We start from the raw sequence: 18,600 nt of genomic DNA on the forward strand, positions 1-18,600 counted from the left end.
TCTTCATGTCTGTTGTGTCCTGAGCAAGACACTTCACCCTTGCTCCTGATGGGTGCTGGTTAGCGCCTTGCATGGCAGCTCCCTCCATCAGTGTGTGAATGTGTGTGTGAATGGGTAAATGTGGAAGTAGTGTCAAAGCGCTTTGAGTACCTTGAAGGTAGAAAAGCGCTATACAAGTACAACCCATTTATTTACGATATTAACTATGAACAATAACACACTAAATATTAACAACATATGAACATCGCTCCTCTTTTACTTCTCAAACCAGCTCCTCCGTAGTTGTGTATCTTTTACAATCAAGGAAAACACAAATAAATTTGAAAAAAAAACAGCAAAATATGAATGCAAAGTGTAATAAACACCTACAATATGATATATTATCACGTAAAAATGTGCTTCCGTATTTGTTTCGGACACTTTGTCCTTTTGTCTGAGCTGCTGTGACATAGAACAGTGGTTCTCAAATGGGGGTACGCGTACCCCTGGGGGTACTTGAAGGTATGCCAAGGGGTACGTGAGATTTTTTAAAAATTATCTATAAATAGCAACAATTCAAAAATCCTCTATAAATATATTTATTGAATAATACTTCAACAAAATATGAATGTAAGTTCATAAACTGTGAAAAGAAATACAACAATGCAATATTCAGTGTTGACAGCTAGATTTTTTTGTGGACATGTTCCATAAATATTGATGTTAAAGATTTCTTCTTTTTTGTGAAGAAATGTTTAGAATTAAGTTCATGAATCCAGATGGATCTCTATTACAATCCCCAAAGAGGGCACTTTAAGTTGATGATTACTTCTATGTGTAGAAATCTTTATTTATAATTGAATCACTTGTTTAAGTTATTTTTTTACATCTTTTTTCCCCATATAGTTCAAGAAAGGCCACTACAAATGAGCAATATTTTGCACTGTTATACTATCTAATAAATCAGAAAATGATGACATAGTGCTGTATTTTACTTCTTTATGTCAGGACTTGGACTATGGGATGGTTTGTTTTCCCAACGCAAAGGGAAATTAGCACGAGCCAGACGTGAATGTGAGTACATTTTTATTTATATACTAACCAAAAGGCAAACAAATTGTATAGCTCGGTTGGTAGAGCGGCCGTGCCAGCAAATTGAGGGTTGCAGGTTCGATCCCCGCTTCTGCCCTCCTAGTCACTGCCGTTGTGTCCTTGGGCAAGGCACTTTACCCACCTGCTCCCAGTGGCACCCACACTGGTTTAAATGTAAAAATTAGATATTGGGTTTCACCATGTAAAGCGCTTTGAGTCACTTTGAGAAAAGCGCTATATAAATGTAATTCACTCCACTTCACAAAGGAAGCAAAACAAAAAGCGCGCACAAGGGCGGAGAACAAACTTGACTAGACAACAAAAACTAGCACTATGGCATGACTATAGAAACAAACAAACAAAACTCAACAACTGTGGCATAACAAAACTCAGAAACTTACGAGGCATGAGCGGGAGGGAAACTAGGCAAGGCATGGCATGAAAGGAGTTGAGGGATACGGAAATTGCCAGGCTGGACACTTGGTAACTGTGGCTTAAATAATAGCAGTGATAATTACCAGCTGGTGTGATAACTTAGGACAGGGGCGGGACATAAGGGCAAGGTGAAAATCAAATAGTTGCTATGGAAATGAGAGAAACAAGGAAGTGCAAAAGTGGGAAACAAGTGTCCAAAAAATAAACAAACATGACAAAAACGAAACATGAACACTTTATCTCTTTTTTTCAACCAAAAATACTTTGCTCTGATTAGGGGGTACATCACTGAAAAAAAGGTTGAGAACCACTGGCATAGATTATAGTATTGACTCGCATAAGTGAAGTGAAGTGAATTATATTTATATAGCGCTTTTTCTCTAGTGACTCAAAGCGCTTTACATAGTGAAACCCAATATCTAAGTTACATTCAAACCAGTGTGGGTGGCACCCACACTAGTTTCCCTCCCGCTCATGCCTCGTAAGTTTCTGAGTTTTGTTATGTCACAGTTGTTGAGTTTTGTTTGTTTGTTTCTATAGTCATGCCATAGTGCTAGTTTTTGTTGTCTAGTCAAGTTTGTTCTCCGCCCTTGTGCGCGCTTTTTGTTTTGCTTCCTTTGTGAAGTGGAGTGAATTACATTTATATAGCGCTTTTCTCAAAGTGACTCAAAGCGCTTTACCTGGTGAAACCCAATATCTAATTTTTACATTTAAACCAGTGTGGGTGCCACTGGGAGCAGGTGGGTAAAGTGCCTTGCCCAAGGACACAACGGCAGTGACTAGGAGGGCAGAAGCGGGGATCGAACCTGCAACCCTCAATTTGCTGGCACGGCCGCTCTACCAACCGAGTTATACAATTTGTTTGCCTTTTGGTTAGTATATAAATAAAAATGTACTCACATTCACGTCTGGCTCGTGCTAATTTCCCTTTGCGTTGGAAAAACAAACCATCCCATAGTCCAAGTCCTGACATAAAGAAGTAAAATACAGCACTATGTCATCATATGTCATCACTATGTCACCCACACTGGTTTGAATGTAACTTAGATATTGGGTTTCACTATGTAAAGCGCTTTGAGTCACTAGAGAAAAAGCGCTATATAAATATAATTCACTTCACTTCACTTATGCGAGTCAATACTATAATCTATGCCAGTGGTTCTCAACCTTTTTTTCAGTGATGTACCCCCTAATCAGAGCAAAGTATTTTTGGTTGAAAAAAAGAGATAAAGTGTTCATGTTTCGCTTTTGTCATGTTTGGTTATTTTTTGGACACTTGTTTCCCACTTTTGCACTTCCTTGTTTCTCTCATTTCCATAGCAACTATTTGATTTTCACCTTGCCCTTATGTCACGCCCCTGTCCTAAGTTATCACACCAGCTGGTAATTATCATTGCTATTATTTAAGCCACAGTTACCAAGTGTCCAGCCTGGCAATTTCCGTATCCCTCAACTCCTTTCATGCCATGCCTTGCCTAGTTTTCCTCCCGCTCATGCCTCATAAGTTTCTGAGTTTTGTTATGTCACAGTTGTTGAGTTTTGTTTGTTTGTTTCTATAGTCATGCCATATTGCTAGTTTTTGTTGTCTAGTCAAGTTTGTTCTCCGCCCTTGTGCGCGCTTTTTGTTTTGCTTCCTTTGTGAAGTGGCGTGAATTACATTTATATAGCGCTTTTCTCAAAGTGACTCAAAGCGCTTTACCTGGTGAAACCCAATATCTAATTTTTACATTTAAACCAGTGTGGGTGCCACTGGGAGCAGGTGGGTAAAGTGTCTTGCCCAAGGCTACAACGGCAGTGACTAGGATGGCTGAAGCGGGAATCGAACCTGCAACCCTCAAGTTCCTGGCACAGCCACTCTACCAACCGAGCTAAACCGCCCCATAACACTCAAAAGCGCAGATTTCGACCATTGAAATACTTTTGTATAGTTCAAGACTTACGGTAATTTCAAAAAAGCACTGCCCATAATTAATGGCGGCTACAGTTTTGATGTTAAAGGTGTAACAAAAAATTATGTAGAACATCCGGTGGGCCGGGTTAAAAATCTTTTAGGGCCGCGGGCCGTAATTTGCGGAGGTCTGGTCTGTCCTATCCTTCATAGTTTGTGTTACAATTGTAGTTTTACAATACCCTGCTGTAGAAGTAATGCTGTGGCCGCTAACTTACATCCACTCGCATTCTTCTTGGGGGTAAACATACAAAACGGCTTTATTCAATTCTCACCAAAGAATCTGCTCATCCTTTGCATACTAAAGACAAAAAATAAAGCAGGGGGAGAAGAAAGAGGGTTTAATGGAGTGCTGTTTGTTTATTCATCCAGAAACAAAAGGAAGGCTGGAGAGACTTGATGGCGGAGGCTTTTGTTTACTCGTCGGTATAATAATGAGCCAGGATGAGAGAGCACCATGGGGGTGATGGCGGCAGAATGAAATAATGCCCTCTTCATAACACTCACTGAAGTCTTAATGATGCTATTCCACTTGTGTTGGTGACAGACTTAACGGTTTATCTTGGATGAAGAAGCGGAAATGACCATCACTGCCTAAAACATAAGATCTTATCAAATATATTAGGCCGCTAGCCCCGTAAATTCCTGTCCAAGTGCAACCCGTTTATTTTGACAACAAAAGTGGCTCTTGGTTTTTTGTTCTTAAAGGACTGACAAAGACTTACTCAATCAACCCAATGGAATAAATGCAAAACCAAATAATCTGTTCCTGTTACCTAAAAATAGTCAACATATCCATCCATCCATTTTCTACCTTCAGGGTCGCTGGAGCCTTTCTCACCCTGGACAAGTCGCCACCTCATCGCAGGGCCAACACAGATAGACAACATTCACACACTAGGGCCAATTTAGTTATTCTTTGAACTGTAAGTTGACCCCCTTAACATGCTTCAAAACTCACCAAATTTGACACACACATCAGGACTAGCGAAAATTGCGATCTAATCAAAAAACCAAACCCCCAAAACTCAAAATTGCGATGTCCCTGTGGGACAGAGGACCCTATTGAATTTCTAAGATTTCATTATTATTATTCTTTATTATTATACCGCCGCCTCTTTGAGCTGTAAGTTGACCCCCTTAACATGCTTCAAAACTCACCAAATTTGACACACACACATGAGGACTAGCGAAAATTGCGATCTAATAAAAAATCCAAACCCCCAAAACTCAAAATTGCGATGTCCCTTTGGGACAGAGGACCCGATTGAATTTCTAAGATTTCATTATTATTATACCGCCGCCTCTTCGAGCTGTAAGTTGACCCCCTTAACATGCTTCAAAACTCACCAAATTTGACACACACATCAGGACTAGCGAAAATTGCAATCTAATCAAAAATCCAAACCCCCAAAACTCAAAATTGCGATGTCCCTTTGGGACAGAGGACCCGATTGAATTTCTAAGATTTCATTATTATTATACCGCCGCCTCTTCGAGCTGTAAGTTGACCCCCTTAACATGCTTCAAAACTCACCAAATTTGACACACACATCAGGACTAGCAAAGATTGCGATCTAATCAAAAATCCAAACCCCCAAAACTCAAAATTGCGATGTCCCTCTGGGACAGGGGACCCTATTGAATTTCTAAGATTGTATTATTATTATTCTTTATTATTATACCGCCGCCTCTTCGAGCTGTAAGTTGACCCCCTTAACATGCTTCAAAACTCACCAAATTTGACACACACATCAGGACTAGCGAAAACTGCGATCTAATTAAAAATCCAAACCCCCAAAACTCAAAATTGTGATGTCCCTTTGGGACAGAGGACCCGATTGAATTTCTAAGATTTCATTATTATTATACCGCCGCCTCTTCGAGCTGTAAGTTGACCCCCTTAACATGCTTCAAAACTCACCAAATTTGACACACACATCAGGACTAGCGAAGATTGCGATCTAATCAAAAATCCAAACCCCCAAAACTCAAAATTGCGATGTCCCTCTGGGACAGAGGACCCTATTGAATTTCTAAGATTTCATTATTATTATTCTTTATTATTATTCCGCCGCCTCTTCGAGCGGTAAGTTGACCCCCTTAACATGCTTCAAAACTCACCAAATTTGACACACACATGAGGACTAGCGAAAATTGCGATCTAATCAAAAATCCAAACCCCCAAAACTCAAAATTGCGATGTCCCTCTGGGACAGAGGACCCTATTGAATTCTAAGATTTCATTATTATTATACCGCCGCCTCTTCGAGCTGTAAGTTGACCCCCTTAACATGCTTAAAACTCACCAAATTTGACACACACATCAGGACTAGCGAAAATTGCAATCTAATCAAAAATCCAAACCCCCAAAACTCAAAATTGCGATGTCCCTTTGGGACAGAGGACCCGATTGAATTTCTAAGATTTCATTATTATTATACCGCCGCCTCTTCGAGCTGTAAGTTGACCCCCTTAACATGCTTAAAACTCACCAAATTTGACACACACATCAGGACTAGCGAAAATTGCAATCTAATCAAAAATCCAAACCCCCAAAACTCAAAATTGCGATGTCCCTTTGGGACAGAGGACCCGATTGAATTTCTAAGATTTCATTATTATTATACCGCCGCCTCTTCGAGCTGTAAGTTGACCCCCTTAACATGCTTCAAAACTCACCAAATTTGACACACACATCAGGACTAGCAAAGATTGCGATCTAATCAAAAATCCAAACCCCCAAAACTCAAAATTGCGATGTCCCTCTGGGACAGGGGACCCTATTGAATTTCTAAGATTGTATTATTATTATTCTTTATTATTATACCGCCGCCTCTTCGAGCTGTAAGTTGACCCCCTTAACATGCTTCAAAACTCACCAAATTTGACACACACATCAGGACTAGCGAAAACTGCGATCTAATTAAAAATCCAAACCCCCAAAACTCAAAATTGTGATGTCCCTTTGGGACAGAGGACCCGATTGAATTTCTAAGATTTCATTATTATTATACCGCCGCCTCTTCGAGCTGTAAGTTGACCCCCTTAACATGCTTCAAAACTCACCAAATTTGACACACACATCAGGACTACCGAAAATTGCGATTTAATCAAAAAAACCAAACCCCCAAAACTCAAAATTGCGCTCTAACACCCCCTAGAAGGAAAACACAGACAAAACTGTTTGTAACTTCCATTAGGAATGTCGTAGAAACATGAAACAAGAAACACTACGTAGGTCTCAGTTTGACCTATATTTCATCCACTGAGACCCCCCCGGCTAAAATCAACAGGAAGTTTGCTATTCCCACTTCAATACAAAAGTTGGCTAAAAAATGACGCTTTTTTTCAAACATTATCTCCTCTGAGGCCGTTTGTCGTTTCGGCTTCAAATAAGCACAGAAGAGAGATTGAACGCTTTTGATTAAAAGTTAAAGAAAGAGTTTTAATTAGCGCATGATTGCCTTTACTGCATGCCTTTAGTAAGCGCCAGCGTGAGAAGAGGTTTTAAATTAATTAGCGCCCCGGCGGCAATTCAAGGAAATACGGTATGTTCCTTCTTGACTGTACTTAAATGTAGAATATATCTATAATATATTTATATTATTCACATGTGAATAATGCTGTATAGTATTTATTGTCTATTGTGAGCAAACTGTGATACTGAATTTCCCCCAGGGATCAATAAAGTACTTTCTATTCTATTCTATGATAGGCAAGTGCTTTAAGTAAAATATCTTATTAATATCCAACACAATAAGGCAAAATTGTTGAAAATCTCAATCAGTCCCTTTTCACATTCTTCCAAGTTTGTGGACGCATAGCATACATATAATGATACGCGTTGTGTAGCAGTTACCATAGCAACACAAATATAACCACGTAGCCCCCTGTACTGGCATCCAGCGGTGTTAAAAAAGGTTCAAATTGAGTCAATGGCAAATCGTGTCGGGATAAAGGAAAGCGGAGATGAGTTATCTGCGGACTTTCAGTGGAGCTGAATTTGCCAGAGCCGGCACACGAAGATTTCTTGTTACAAAGTTGCGCTGACGTTCACTGCTGGGTCGCACCGGAGCATCAACGGAGGATGTTGCATCAGGGGGAGGGATTACGCCCGTGACATTATACGTCCATTGCATGCCTGACGCCTGCGTCAAAAAGTAACAACATTGTAACACATTTTCACCCAATTTAGTAACTATGCTGCATTTTGTAATAGTCTGTGATAACTTGTTTTAATTGCGAACGTCACCACAAAGTTGCAATGTTTTTTTGTTTTTTTAGAAAATGAAACAATTTGGCAGATTTTTTATTAAACCATCAAAATTGATGCCTAGGTTAGAAAAATCAACAATAAGATGAAGTATTCCATCTAAAATAGAGGGCATTTTAAGAATCTAGTTAGGATGTTTCATTGGTCAAACTTAAATACACTGCAAAAAGTCAGTGTTCAAAAACAAGAAAAAAAAACAAAAAAATTAGGGGTATTTTATTTGAACTAAGCAAAATTATTTTCCAATAGAACAAGAACATTTTGGCTTTACAAAACCAGTAAAATGAGCTAACCTCAATGAAACTAAAAAATACCTTAAAATAAGTATATTCTCACTAATAACAAGTGCACTTTTCTTGGTAGAAAAAAATAATATGAGACCTTTTTAGCTCAATATGTTGAAAACATATTCTTAAATGGAGTAAATGCTAGTGCTGTTATCTTGACATAATGATATGCGCTCGGTGTAATAATTTATTTTTTTCATGCTTGAAGTAAGAAATTATTACTTTAAAAAAGTAGTTTCATACTTGTGTTAGTGACACAGCTTTGCAACAGTTAATATTGTAGTTTTCAGCATGTTTTACTCAATTCTTCGTAGAAAAAATAATGAGACCTTTTTGCTCAATAAGTTGAAAAATATTCTTAAATGAAGTAAATGCTAGTGCCGTTATCTTGACATAATGATATGCGCTCGGTCGGCATCATGATTTATTTTTTTTAAGCTTGAAGTAAGAAATTATCACTTTAAAAAAGTAGTTTCATACTTGTGAGTGTTAGTGACAGTTTTGCAACAGTTAATATTGTAGTTTTCAGCATGTTTTACTCAATTCTTCGTAGAAAAAATAATGAGACCTTTTTGCTCAATAAGTTGAAAAATATTCTTAAATGAAGTAAATGCAAGTGCCGTTATCTTGACATAATGATAAGCGCTCGGCATAATGATTAATTGTTTTCATGCTTGAAGTAAGAAATTATTACTTTAAAAAAGTAGTTTCATACTTGTGAGTGTTAGTGACACAGTTTTGCAACAGTTAATATTGTAGTTTTCAGCATGTTTTACTCAACTCTTTGTAGAAAAAAATAATATGAGACCTTTATAGCTCAATATGTTGAAAAACTATTCTTAAATGGTGTAAATGCTAGTGCCGTTATCTTGACATAATGATATGCGCTCGGTCGGCATCATGATTTATTTTTTTCATGCTTGAACTAAGAAATTATTACTTTAAAAAAGTAGTTTCATACTTGTGAGTGTTAGTGACACAGCTTTGCAACAGTTAATATTGTAGTTTCCAGCATGTTTTACTCAATTCTTCGTAGAAAAAATAATGAGACCTTTTGGCTCAATATGTTGAAAAATATTCTTAAAGGGGAACATTATCACCAGACCTATGTAAGCGTCAATATATTCCTTGATGGTGCAGAAAAAAGAGCATATATTTTTTTAACCGATTTCCGAACTCTAAATGGGTGAATTTTGGCGAATTAAACACCTTTCTGTTTATCGCGCTGGAGGGGATGACGTCAGAATGTGACGTCGCCGAGGTAACACACCCACCATTTTAATTTTCAACACATTACAAACACCGGGTCTCAGCTCTGTTATTTTCCGTTTTTTTGACTATTTTTTGGAACCTTGGAGACATCATGCCTCGTCGGTGTGTTGTCGGAGGGTGTAACAACACTAACAGGGAGGGATTCAAGTTGCACCACTGGCCCGAAGATGCGAAAGTGTCTGCCGCCAGACCCCCATTGAATGTGCCAAAGTGTCTCCACATTTTACCGGCGATGCTAAGGCAGACATGGCACAGAGATGTATGGATAACCTGCAAATGCATTTGCAACGATAGTCAACGAAATCACAAAGGTGAGTTTTGTTGATGTTGACTGCCAGCTAATCGATGCTAACATGCTACGCTAATCGATGCTAACATGCTATTTACCGGCGGTGCTAAAGCAGACATGGTACAGAGATGTATGGATAACCTGCAGATGCATTTGCAACTATATTACGTTTCCTTCCACCCACATTTAATGCGAAAAAAAACACTTACCAATCGACGGATTTAAGTTGCTCCAGTGTCAAAAGATGCGAAAGTCCTGATCGTTTGGTCCGCACATTTTACCGGCGATGCTAACGCAGCTATTCGGCCATGCTATGGCTATGAATAGCGTCAATAGCTATTCGCTCAATAGCTTCAGTTTCTTCTTCAATACTTTCATACTCCAACCATCTGTTTCAATACATGCATAATCTGTTGAATCGCTTAAATCGCTGAAATCCGAGTCTGAATCCGAGCTAATGTCGCTATATCTTGCTGTGGTATTCCCATTGTTTGTTTACATTGGCAGCACTGTGTTGTGTGACGTCACAGGGAAATGGCCAGTGTCTTCGAAGAGAGCGAAAATAAGGCACTTTAAAGCTTTATTTAGGGATATTCCAAGACCGGTAAAATTTTGAAAAAAAATTAAAAAAATACAACAAGCCACTGGGAACTGATTTTTATTGTTTTTAACCCTTTTGAAATTGTGGTAATGTTCCCCTTTAAATGAAGTAAATGCTAGTGCCGTTATCTTGACATAATGATATGCGCTCGGTCGGCATCATGATTTATTTTTTTCATGCTTGAAGTAAGAAATTATTACTTTAAAAAGGTAGTTTTAAACTTCTGAGTGTTAGTGACACAGCTTTGCAACAGTTAATTGTAGTTTCCCGCATGTTTTACTCAATATCGGTCATCAAATCTCAGCAACCAGCTGTAATATCTGACTGAGATAATTTAGGACTAAAACCCTTAAAACAAGTAAAACACTAACATAAAATCTACTGAGTGATGAATTCTTTTATCAGACAGAAAATAAGCAAATATCACCCTTATTTGAGATATTTAATCTTACTCAGATTTCAGTTTTTGCAGTATACAATGTAACTGTTTTTTTTTAAACTAGAACAGAGAATATGTTTGCAAGCTAAAGACAATAGCTACACTAAGTGATAAAAAAAAAAGTTTACCAGTGTAGTGAAATGTCCTAAGACGTTCACTCGTTTTCTTAAAAAGTGCCCCATCGTGTCAGAACTTTTGTAACATGTTGCAATACGGAATGCGGCAAAGTTTATGCATTTAAAAATGGTATAAGAAAATACTGCAGATTATTACAAAATGCACCCGTCATTACATAATGCGGTGTTGCAAACCATAAAGAAGTGGCATGAAGAGTGTGTGTTTAATTCTGGTGGAGCTCACCGTGATGGTCAGTCTGGCGTTGTGTCTCTTATTGTTGATGTTGGGGGTGAAAAAGATGTTGATAAGGGCACCGCTAGAATCGGCGGGCGGCAACATTCCGGATGTCGGGGTCACAGCAAACTCACTGCTGCTGCCTGGCTGGAATGTTGCAGCGAACGGCTCAGGCTTTCTGAGAATTTAAACACAATTTGTTTGAAAAATGTTAACAAAAACACTCTTGTCTCTTATGCATATATACATTATATATGTGTATATATACATTATATATGTGTATATATATATATATATATATATATATATATATATATATATATATATATACACACACACACAGTGGGGCAAAAAAGTATTTAGTCAGCAACCGATTGTGCAAGTTCTCCCACTTAAAATGATGACAGAGGTCTGTAATTTTCATCATAGGTACACTTCAACTGTGAGAGACAGAATGTGAAAAAAAAATCCAGGAATTCACATTGTAGGAATTTTAAAGAATTTATTTGTAAATTATGGTGGAAAATAAGTATTTGGCCAACCATTCAAAGCTCTCACTGATGGAAGGAGGTTTTGGCTCAAAATCTCACGATACATGGCCCCATTCATTCTTTCCTTAACACGGATCAATCGTCCTGTCCCCTTAGCAGGAAAACAGCCCCAAAGCATGATGTTTCCACCCCCATGCTTTACAGTAGGTGTGGTGTTCTTGGGATGCAACTCAGTATTCTTCTTCCTCCAAACACGACGAGTTGAGTTTATACCAACAAGTTCTATTTTGGTTTCATCTGACCACATGACATTCTCCCAATCCTCTGCTGTATCATCCATGTATCCATTTTGGTATAAACTCAACTCGTCGTGTTTGGAGGAAATAGAATACTGAGTTGCATCCCAAGAACATTCTGTCTCTCACAGTTGAAGTGTACCTATGATGAAAATTACAGACCTCTGTCATCATTTTAAGTGGGAGAACTTGCACAATCGGTGGCTGACTAAATACTTGTTTGCCCCACTGTAATAGTGGTGTATATATATATATATATACATATATTCTATATGAACAAAAACTATTCATATATAATGGTGGGATATATATATATATATATATATATATATATATATATATATATATATATTATAGTGGAAGGAGAAAATACATATATGATCATGTTTGCAAACGGGTCCATTTACATCAGAATACATCGGAAGAAGGCGATCACTTCAAACTGAGAGAATCTGTTGTTGTTGTGTGTTATCTGTTAGAAATAAAAGTTTATCCAGCAATTCCATATTGGAGTCAATAAAAGATTTAAAGAGGAACTTCCCTTTCTTTGGAATGTTGTTTATCATTCACTATCTCTATTTAAGACAACAACACATATGATTGTGTTTTTTTTATGTAATCAAAATTGTAATATACGGCGAGTACGAGGGGACTAACAATGTCGCTAATGGGAGTAATGTATTGTAAATAAACCCTTTTAGAAAATATAAAAAAAACATCGACAATCATCCTCTTACACTCTGTGTCCTGATTTTTAACCAGGTATTACGCATGTTATTATAAGCGTTATAAGGCAGAGAAAGTACCTTTAGTGCCGCTTACACAGCTACGGTACTGACATACTCAGCTCGTGAGCTGCTGCACAAATTGTTCTTAGGGTAATTTGTATTTGCTTTTTCAATGTGTATTTTACTTCTGTTTTAAGTGTTATTTTTTAGTCTGTCATTTGCCTCTATTTCTTTGTGGTTTACAGCCCTTTGATCTTCAACTGTGGTTGTTTTTAAAGGGCTTTATGAATAAAGTTGGTATGGTATGTTAAATCTCTCCATCCATTTTTCAAAAAAATCACAAAATGTCCCAGGTTGAAAAGCATGGTAACGTGAACGTAGAGAGAAAGGAGTGTCTCCATAGGGACAGCGGGTACTACACGCAAAATCCTCATTTACCGTATTTTTCGGATTATAAGTCGTTTCGGAGTATAAATCGCACCGGCCGAAAATGCATAATAAAGAGGGAAAACAACATATATACGTCGCACTGGAGTATAAGTCGCATATTTGGGGGGAAATTTATTTGATAAAATCCAACACCAAGAATAGACATTTGAAAGGCAATTTAAAATGAACAAAGATAAGTGAACAACAGACTGAATAAGTGTACGTTATATGAGGCATAAATAACCAACTGAAAAGGTGCCTGGTATGTTAACGTAACATATTATGGTAAGAGTCATTCAAATAACTATAACATATAGAACATGCTATACGTTTACCAAACGATCTGTCACTCCTAATCGATAAATCAGATGAAATATTCTTCCTTGATGTCTCTTCTAAACAACTCTGCCAACTCCAAAAGTATGTCGTTTTCTGCTGCATATTTCACGACTTCCATCTTATAATCTGCAGTACACGATTTCCTTTTCGGTGCCATTTTTGTTCACCCCTTCTCAGTTTTTATAAGTTACCGCCAACGATGAAATGATCCATTTTAATAGCTACGGCAGTAGCATATAGCATATGGCAGTTAGCATCCCATGACCCACAATGCACTTCTGCCAAATTCTTATTGGTTGACATGTGTGTGACGATTGCTGACATTTTCTTCGTCTCTTCCGCGAATGAGATAAATAATATTATTTGATATTTTACGGTGATGTGTTAATAATTTCACACATAAGTCGCTTCGGAGTATATGTCGCACCCCCGGCCAAACTATGACTTATAGTCCAAAAATACGTTAAATAGGGTGGTCTGCAACACTTTTGCAGTTCTTATTGTACACTCAGTCTTAGTAGATCACCTGCAACATGCCCACTAATAGTACTCGCAATTTTATCATTTGCACATGCTGTTCAGAATGTAGTATTTGGGTCATAGTAGATCAAGTCCTTTGTCTTTGCAGTGCATGAGTGCGTTCACACTGAGAAGTACGAGTAAATGCAATCCGCTGTCAGTACCTGGATGTTAATGTAGCAGACTGAGACGAAGCCATTGCCAATTAAAAAAGACGGATGTGGGATGTTAGCGTTAACTCTTTTGTTGTGTGTGTGGTGCAAATGTTACTGAAAAGGAAAGGGAGTCAAAGATTTCCTTCAACTTGGAAGAAATAGAAAACAAGACTATAATGGTACACACCGGGTGGTGCTGGTCAAGTAGAATCCCACCGCTGATGTTTTACCAAACTCGGTGGCTTCAGTGACGATGACGTCATCGACCAGAGGCTTGGTGCCAATCACATCAATGGGAAACTCCCAAATTTGTCCAGATGTGTGCTGCACTGTGAGGACTGCTGTGCACCTGTATAAACACACACAGACAAAGTGTTGATACCAAAGAATATTTTTTAAAGCATCTTCACTTCATTATGCCTGGGCCTCCTCGTCTTATCATTGACTATTCAGCTGAAGATATTTGTTGTGGAGTGGGCGGTGTTGCACCCACAATGTTTTCATGCAGATTAAGATCAGAGCTGATGAATGGCTCCTGTCAGCAGAAAACCAAATGTAATGTACAAGCAGGAAGACAAACAAGAGTTATGCCTTGGCTGCAGTAATATTATAGTGTCCCTTAAGTCTGAAAAACATAGGCAAAAATCCGTAATCTTTTAATAATTATATTTGTTTCTTAATTAGGAATACCAAAAATAACAAGTTGGTTCATCAGATTAATCACACAGTTTATGTGACTTTACTCTCAGCAAATTTTTTCTCACATTCACAATGATTTATTTATCCTAACTCGTAAATAAACACTATCAGGACTCCGCTAACAATGGCGGTAAGGAGATTTGCTCTATTCCGCCGATTAAGGGCTCTGAAACATCGAAAAACCTCCATCATTGTTTTATACACGCGCTGTAAGTACCGTGTTTTTCGGAGTATAAGTCGCTCCGGGGTATAAGTCGCACCTGCCGAAAATGCATAATAAAGAAGGAAAAAACATATATAAGTCGCACTAGGGCAGGGGTAAGGAACCTATGGCTCTAGAGCAGGGGTGGGCAAACTTTTTGGCTCAGGGGCAAAATTGGCTATTGAAATTTGACAGACGGGCCGGGCGAACACATGATGCATTCCAAAGCATATCATACCTGTTGAAACCAAGAGTAGACTTCCCAAACATGGGCTATACATCTATTTTCAACAATACCATATCATAACCTCAAAGAAACATAAAAGTGGTATTACAGGGTTAATTAACACTTACACTCTTTCAGAGGAAGCAGTGTTGTTTATCACCATTTATTTTGCCAATGCGTCGAAGTCTAGTATTAGTTTTGTTGTGGCAATTCTCAAAACATCTTTGCCTAATTGTGTTCTACTATTTGGCGGGCCGGATTAAAAAGGCCAACGGGCCGTAGTTTGCCCATCCCTGCTCTAGAGCCAGATGTGGCTCTTTTGATGACTGCATCTGGTTCTCCGATAAATCTGAGCTGACATTGCTTAACTCGCTAAGTAATGAATAATTCCAGTTGTAATCACAGTGTTAAAAATAACGTTCAAAATATAAAACATTCTATTGCATTTTTAATCCATCCATCCGTTTTCTACTGCACCTGTTCAAGAAGTTGCGTTAACCGTAAAAAGTTATTTATTTATTATTGATTAGTGTGGGGCTTGCCCTCCTGGGGGCACCAAGCACCGACATGAGAGCCTGTTTCAGGGTTACAATGTTGTTTTATGTTTCAATAAGTCTCTCAGTTGCTTTCCAGCAATTGTCTTTTTCTCTTTCGTTCTCGCTCTGGCTCCAGCCCCAACCCCGTCTCTCCTCCTGGCTGCTGCTTATAACAGAGCGACAAGTGATTAGATAACAAGGCCCAGGTGGGCCGACTACGCACCTGTCGCTGATTTCGAGGCCGGTCGTGGCACACCCCGCTTCGCTGGAGGCCCGCAGGCCACACCCTCTCCACAGTTAGCTTCTAAATAACAATGTTATTACAAAGAATAAGAAACCTATTGTACTCTAGAAATGTTGGTCTTACTTAAAAATGCACGCGTTTAGTTGTGTTCAGTGTTGAAAATAATATTATATGGCTCTTATGGAAATACATTTTAAAATATTTGGATTCTTGGCTCTCTCAGCCAAAAAGGTTCCCGACCCTTGCACTATAAGTCGCATTTTTGGGGGAAATTTATTTGATAAAACCCAACACCAAGATGGAACATTTGAAAGGCAATTTAAAATAAAGAATAGTGAACAACAGACTGAATAAGTGTACGTTATATGAGGCATAAATAACCAGCTGAGAAGGTGCCTGGTATGTTAACGTAACATATTATGGTAAGAGTCATTCAAATAACTATAACATACAGAACATGCTATACGTTTACCAAACAATCTGTCACTCCTAATCGATAAATCCCATGAAATCTTATATGTCTAGTCTCTTGCATGAATGAGCTAAATAATATTATTTGATATTTTATGGTAATGTGTAAATAATTTCACACATAAGTCGCTCCTGAGTATAAGTCGCACCCCCGGCCAAACTCTGAAAAAAAACTGCGACTTATAGTCCGAAAAATACGGTATATATGTAATGTAGTAAAAGAGACATTCATAATAATAATAATAATGTAATATTTATTTGTTTGGGTCGTATTAGGCTAGGGGTCGGCAACCCAAAATTTTGAAAGAGCCATATTGGACCAAAAATAAAAAATACAAGTCCGCCTTGAGCCGCAACAAAAATTAAAAGCCTTATATAGGTGTTATAATGAAGGCAACACGTAAGTGTCTATATTAGCTATATTAGCCAACAATCAAAGGCTGACGCAAATCTTTGTTGACAGAAATGTGGTATTTTAATTGTTATTCTACACATTTTTGCAACATTGGAAATCATTAGTAAAATGGAGGCTTCTCACAGGATGAGATAACTTCCGGAAATTACTGGCTCAGAATTACAAATTTTACGTCTCTAATAGATTCAAGATTGTTTATTGTCATATGACGTGTCATATGAAGAGTGGATCGTGAGATCGACAGGCGGATCGGTGCGGCGTCTTCAGTAATGCGGACGTTGTATCGATCCGTTGTGGTAAAGAAGGAGCTGAGCCGGAAGGCAAAGCTCTCAATTTACCGGTCGATCTACGTTCCCATCCTCACCTATGGTCATGAGCTTTGGGTCATGACCGAAAGGATAAGATCACGAGTACAAGCGGCCGAAATGAGTTTCCTCCGCCGTGTGGCGGGGCTCTCCCTTAGAGATAGGGTGAGAAGCTCTGCCATCCGGGAGGAACTCAAAGTAAAGCCGCTGCTCCTCCACATCGAGAGGAGCCAGATGAGGTGGTTCGGGCATCTGGTCAGGATGCCACCCGAACGCCTCCCTAGGGAGGTGTTTAGGGCACGTCCAACCGGTAGGAGGCCACGGGGAAGACCCAGGACACGTTGGGAAGACTATGTCTCCCGGCTGGCCTGGGAACGCCTTGGGATCCCCCGGGAAGAGCTAGACGAAGTGGTTGGGGAGAGAGAAGTCTGGGTTTCCCTGCTTAGGCTGTTGCCCCCGCGACCCGACCTCGGATAAGCGGAAGATGATGGATGATGGATGGATTATTGTCATATTTACAGTTAGACAGTTTGCCATACAATGAAAATCTGACTTTGCTAGTCCATCTACTTCAACAAGTCACACAGTACTTAGCTAAAAATAAAAAAATAAAATGTATATACAAGGCACAGTAAGTAACATAACATTATTGCACATTCTGATTGACAGCCAACAGTATAAATATGGAGGTGACCTTGGTTCACAGCAGCAGTTAGTGTCTTTAGTGATCAAAGGTGAAAAGTGTCTACAGTGATGGTTCACAGTTCGGGGGTGGTCAAGGTAGCTATCTTTTGTTTAAAAAGACATGGGTAAAAACAGGGGGGGAGCTAGTATTCACAAGTTAGCATTCACAAGCCTGATGGCCTGTGGGTAGAAAGTGTTTGTCAGTCTCATAGTCCTGGATTTCAGGCTCCTGTATCGTCTGCCTGATGGTAGGAGGCTGAAGAGACTGTGCTGGGGGTGTGTACTGTCCTTTATGATGTTGTGAGCTCTCCTGGTGGCCCTGGTAGGGTACATGTCCTGTAGTGAGGGGAAGGCTGCTCCTGATATGTACTGAGCAGTTTTAATCACTCGCTGGAGTGCCTTCCCGTCCTTAGCAGTGCAGTTTCCATACTAGACCGTGATTGAGCTGGTAAGGACACTCTCAACTGTACTTCTACTGTATAGAAGTTGCTGAGAATTTTGGGTGGCATACCAAATTTTCTCAGCCTTCTTAGGAAGTACAGTCACTGCTGGGCTTTCTTTATTGTTTGTTGGGTGTTGTGATCCCAGGTGAGGTCCTCGCTGATGTGGGTCCCGAGGAATTTAAAGGCAATGCTGATGTTAAATAGCAGTGAGCGTCAAGAAATGACGCTGCGATTGACGCCACGAATGAAGCTACTACCAAGAATGTCTCGGAGCGGATGCAGGTCTGAAGCAAAGAAAGACCGGCGGCAGGGAGTCGTTGGAGTTTTCGAACGGCAATTCATGAAAACAAAACTTTTGATTGCCTCTGACTTTATTCATAAGGCTTTGTGGATTGAGACAAGAAGTTTTGAATCCAAATGAAAAGACCGTTTGTCCCCCGGCCGATACT

At 39.0% G+C, this 18,600-nt stretch overlaps 1 protein-coding gene across 1 annotated transcript in view; it reads right to left on the minus strand.

Annotated features, from left to right (window-relative positions):
- Positions 1-3,211: 3,211 nt before the first annotated feature.
- LOC133554616 (cilia- and flagella-associated protein 47-like) overlaps positions 3,212-18,600 on the minus strand; it is a 163,171-nt gene continuing 147,782 nt past the window's right edge. The window contains exons 65-67 of the mRNA XM_061903567.1: positions 14,114-14,275; positions 10,979-11,147; positions 3,212-7,605 (exon numbers count right to left, since the gene is read on the minus strand). Coding sequence (XP_061759551.1) covers positions 7,432-7,605; positions 10,979-11,147; positions 14,114-14,275 — 505 coding nt within the window. The 3' untranslated portion in view covers positions 3,212-7,431. The remainder of the gene's footprint in view (positions 7,606-10,978; positions 11,148-14,113; positions 14,276-18,600) is intronic.

Source organism: Nerophis ophidion, linkage group LG06 (genome assembly GCF_033978795.1).
Source record: "Nerophis ophidion isolate RoL-2023_Sa linkage group LG06, RoL_Noph_v1.0, whole genome shotgun sequence".
Lineage (NCBI taxonomy): Eukaryota > Metazoa > Chordata > Actinopteri > Syngnathiformes > Syngnathidae > Nerophis > Nerophis ophidion.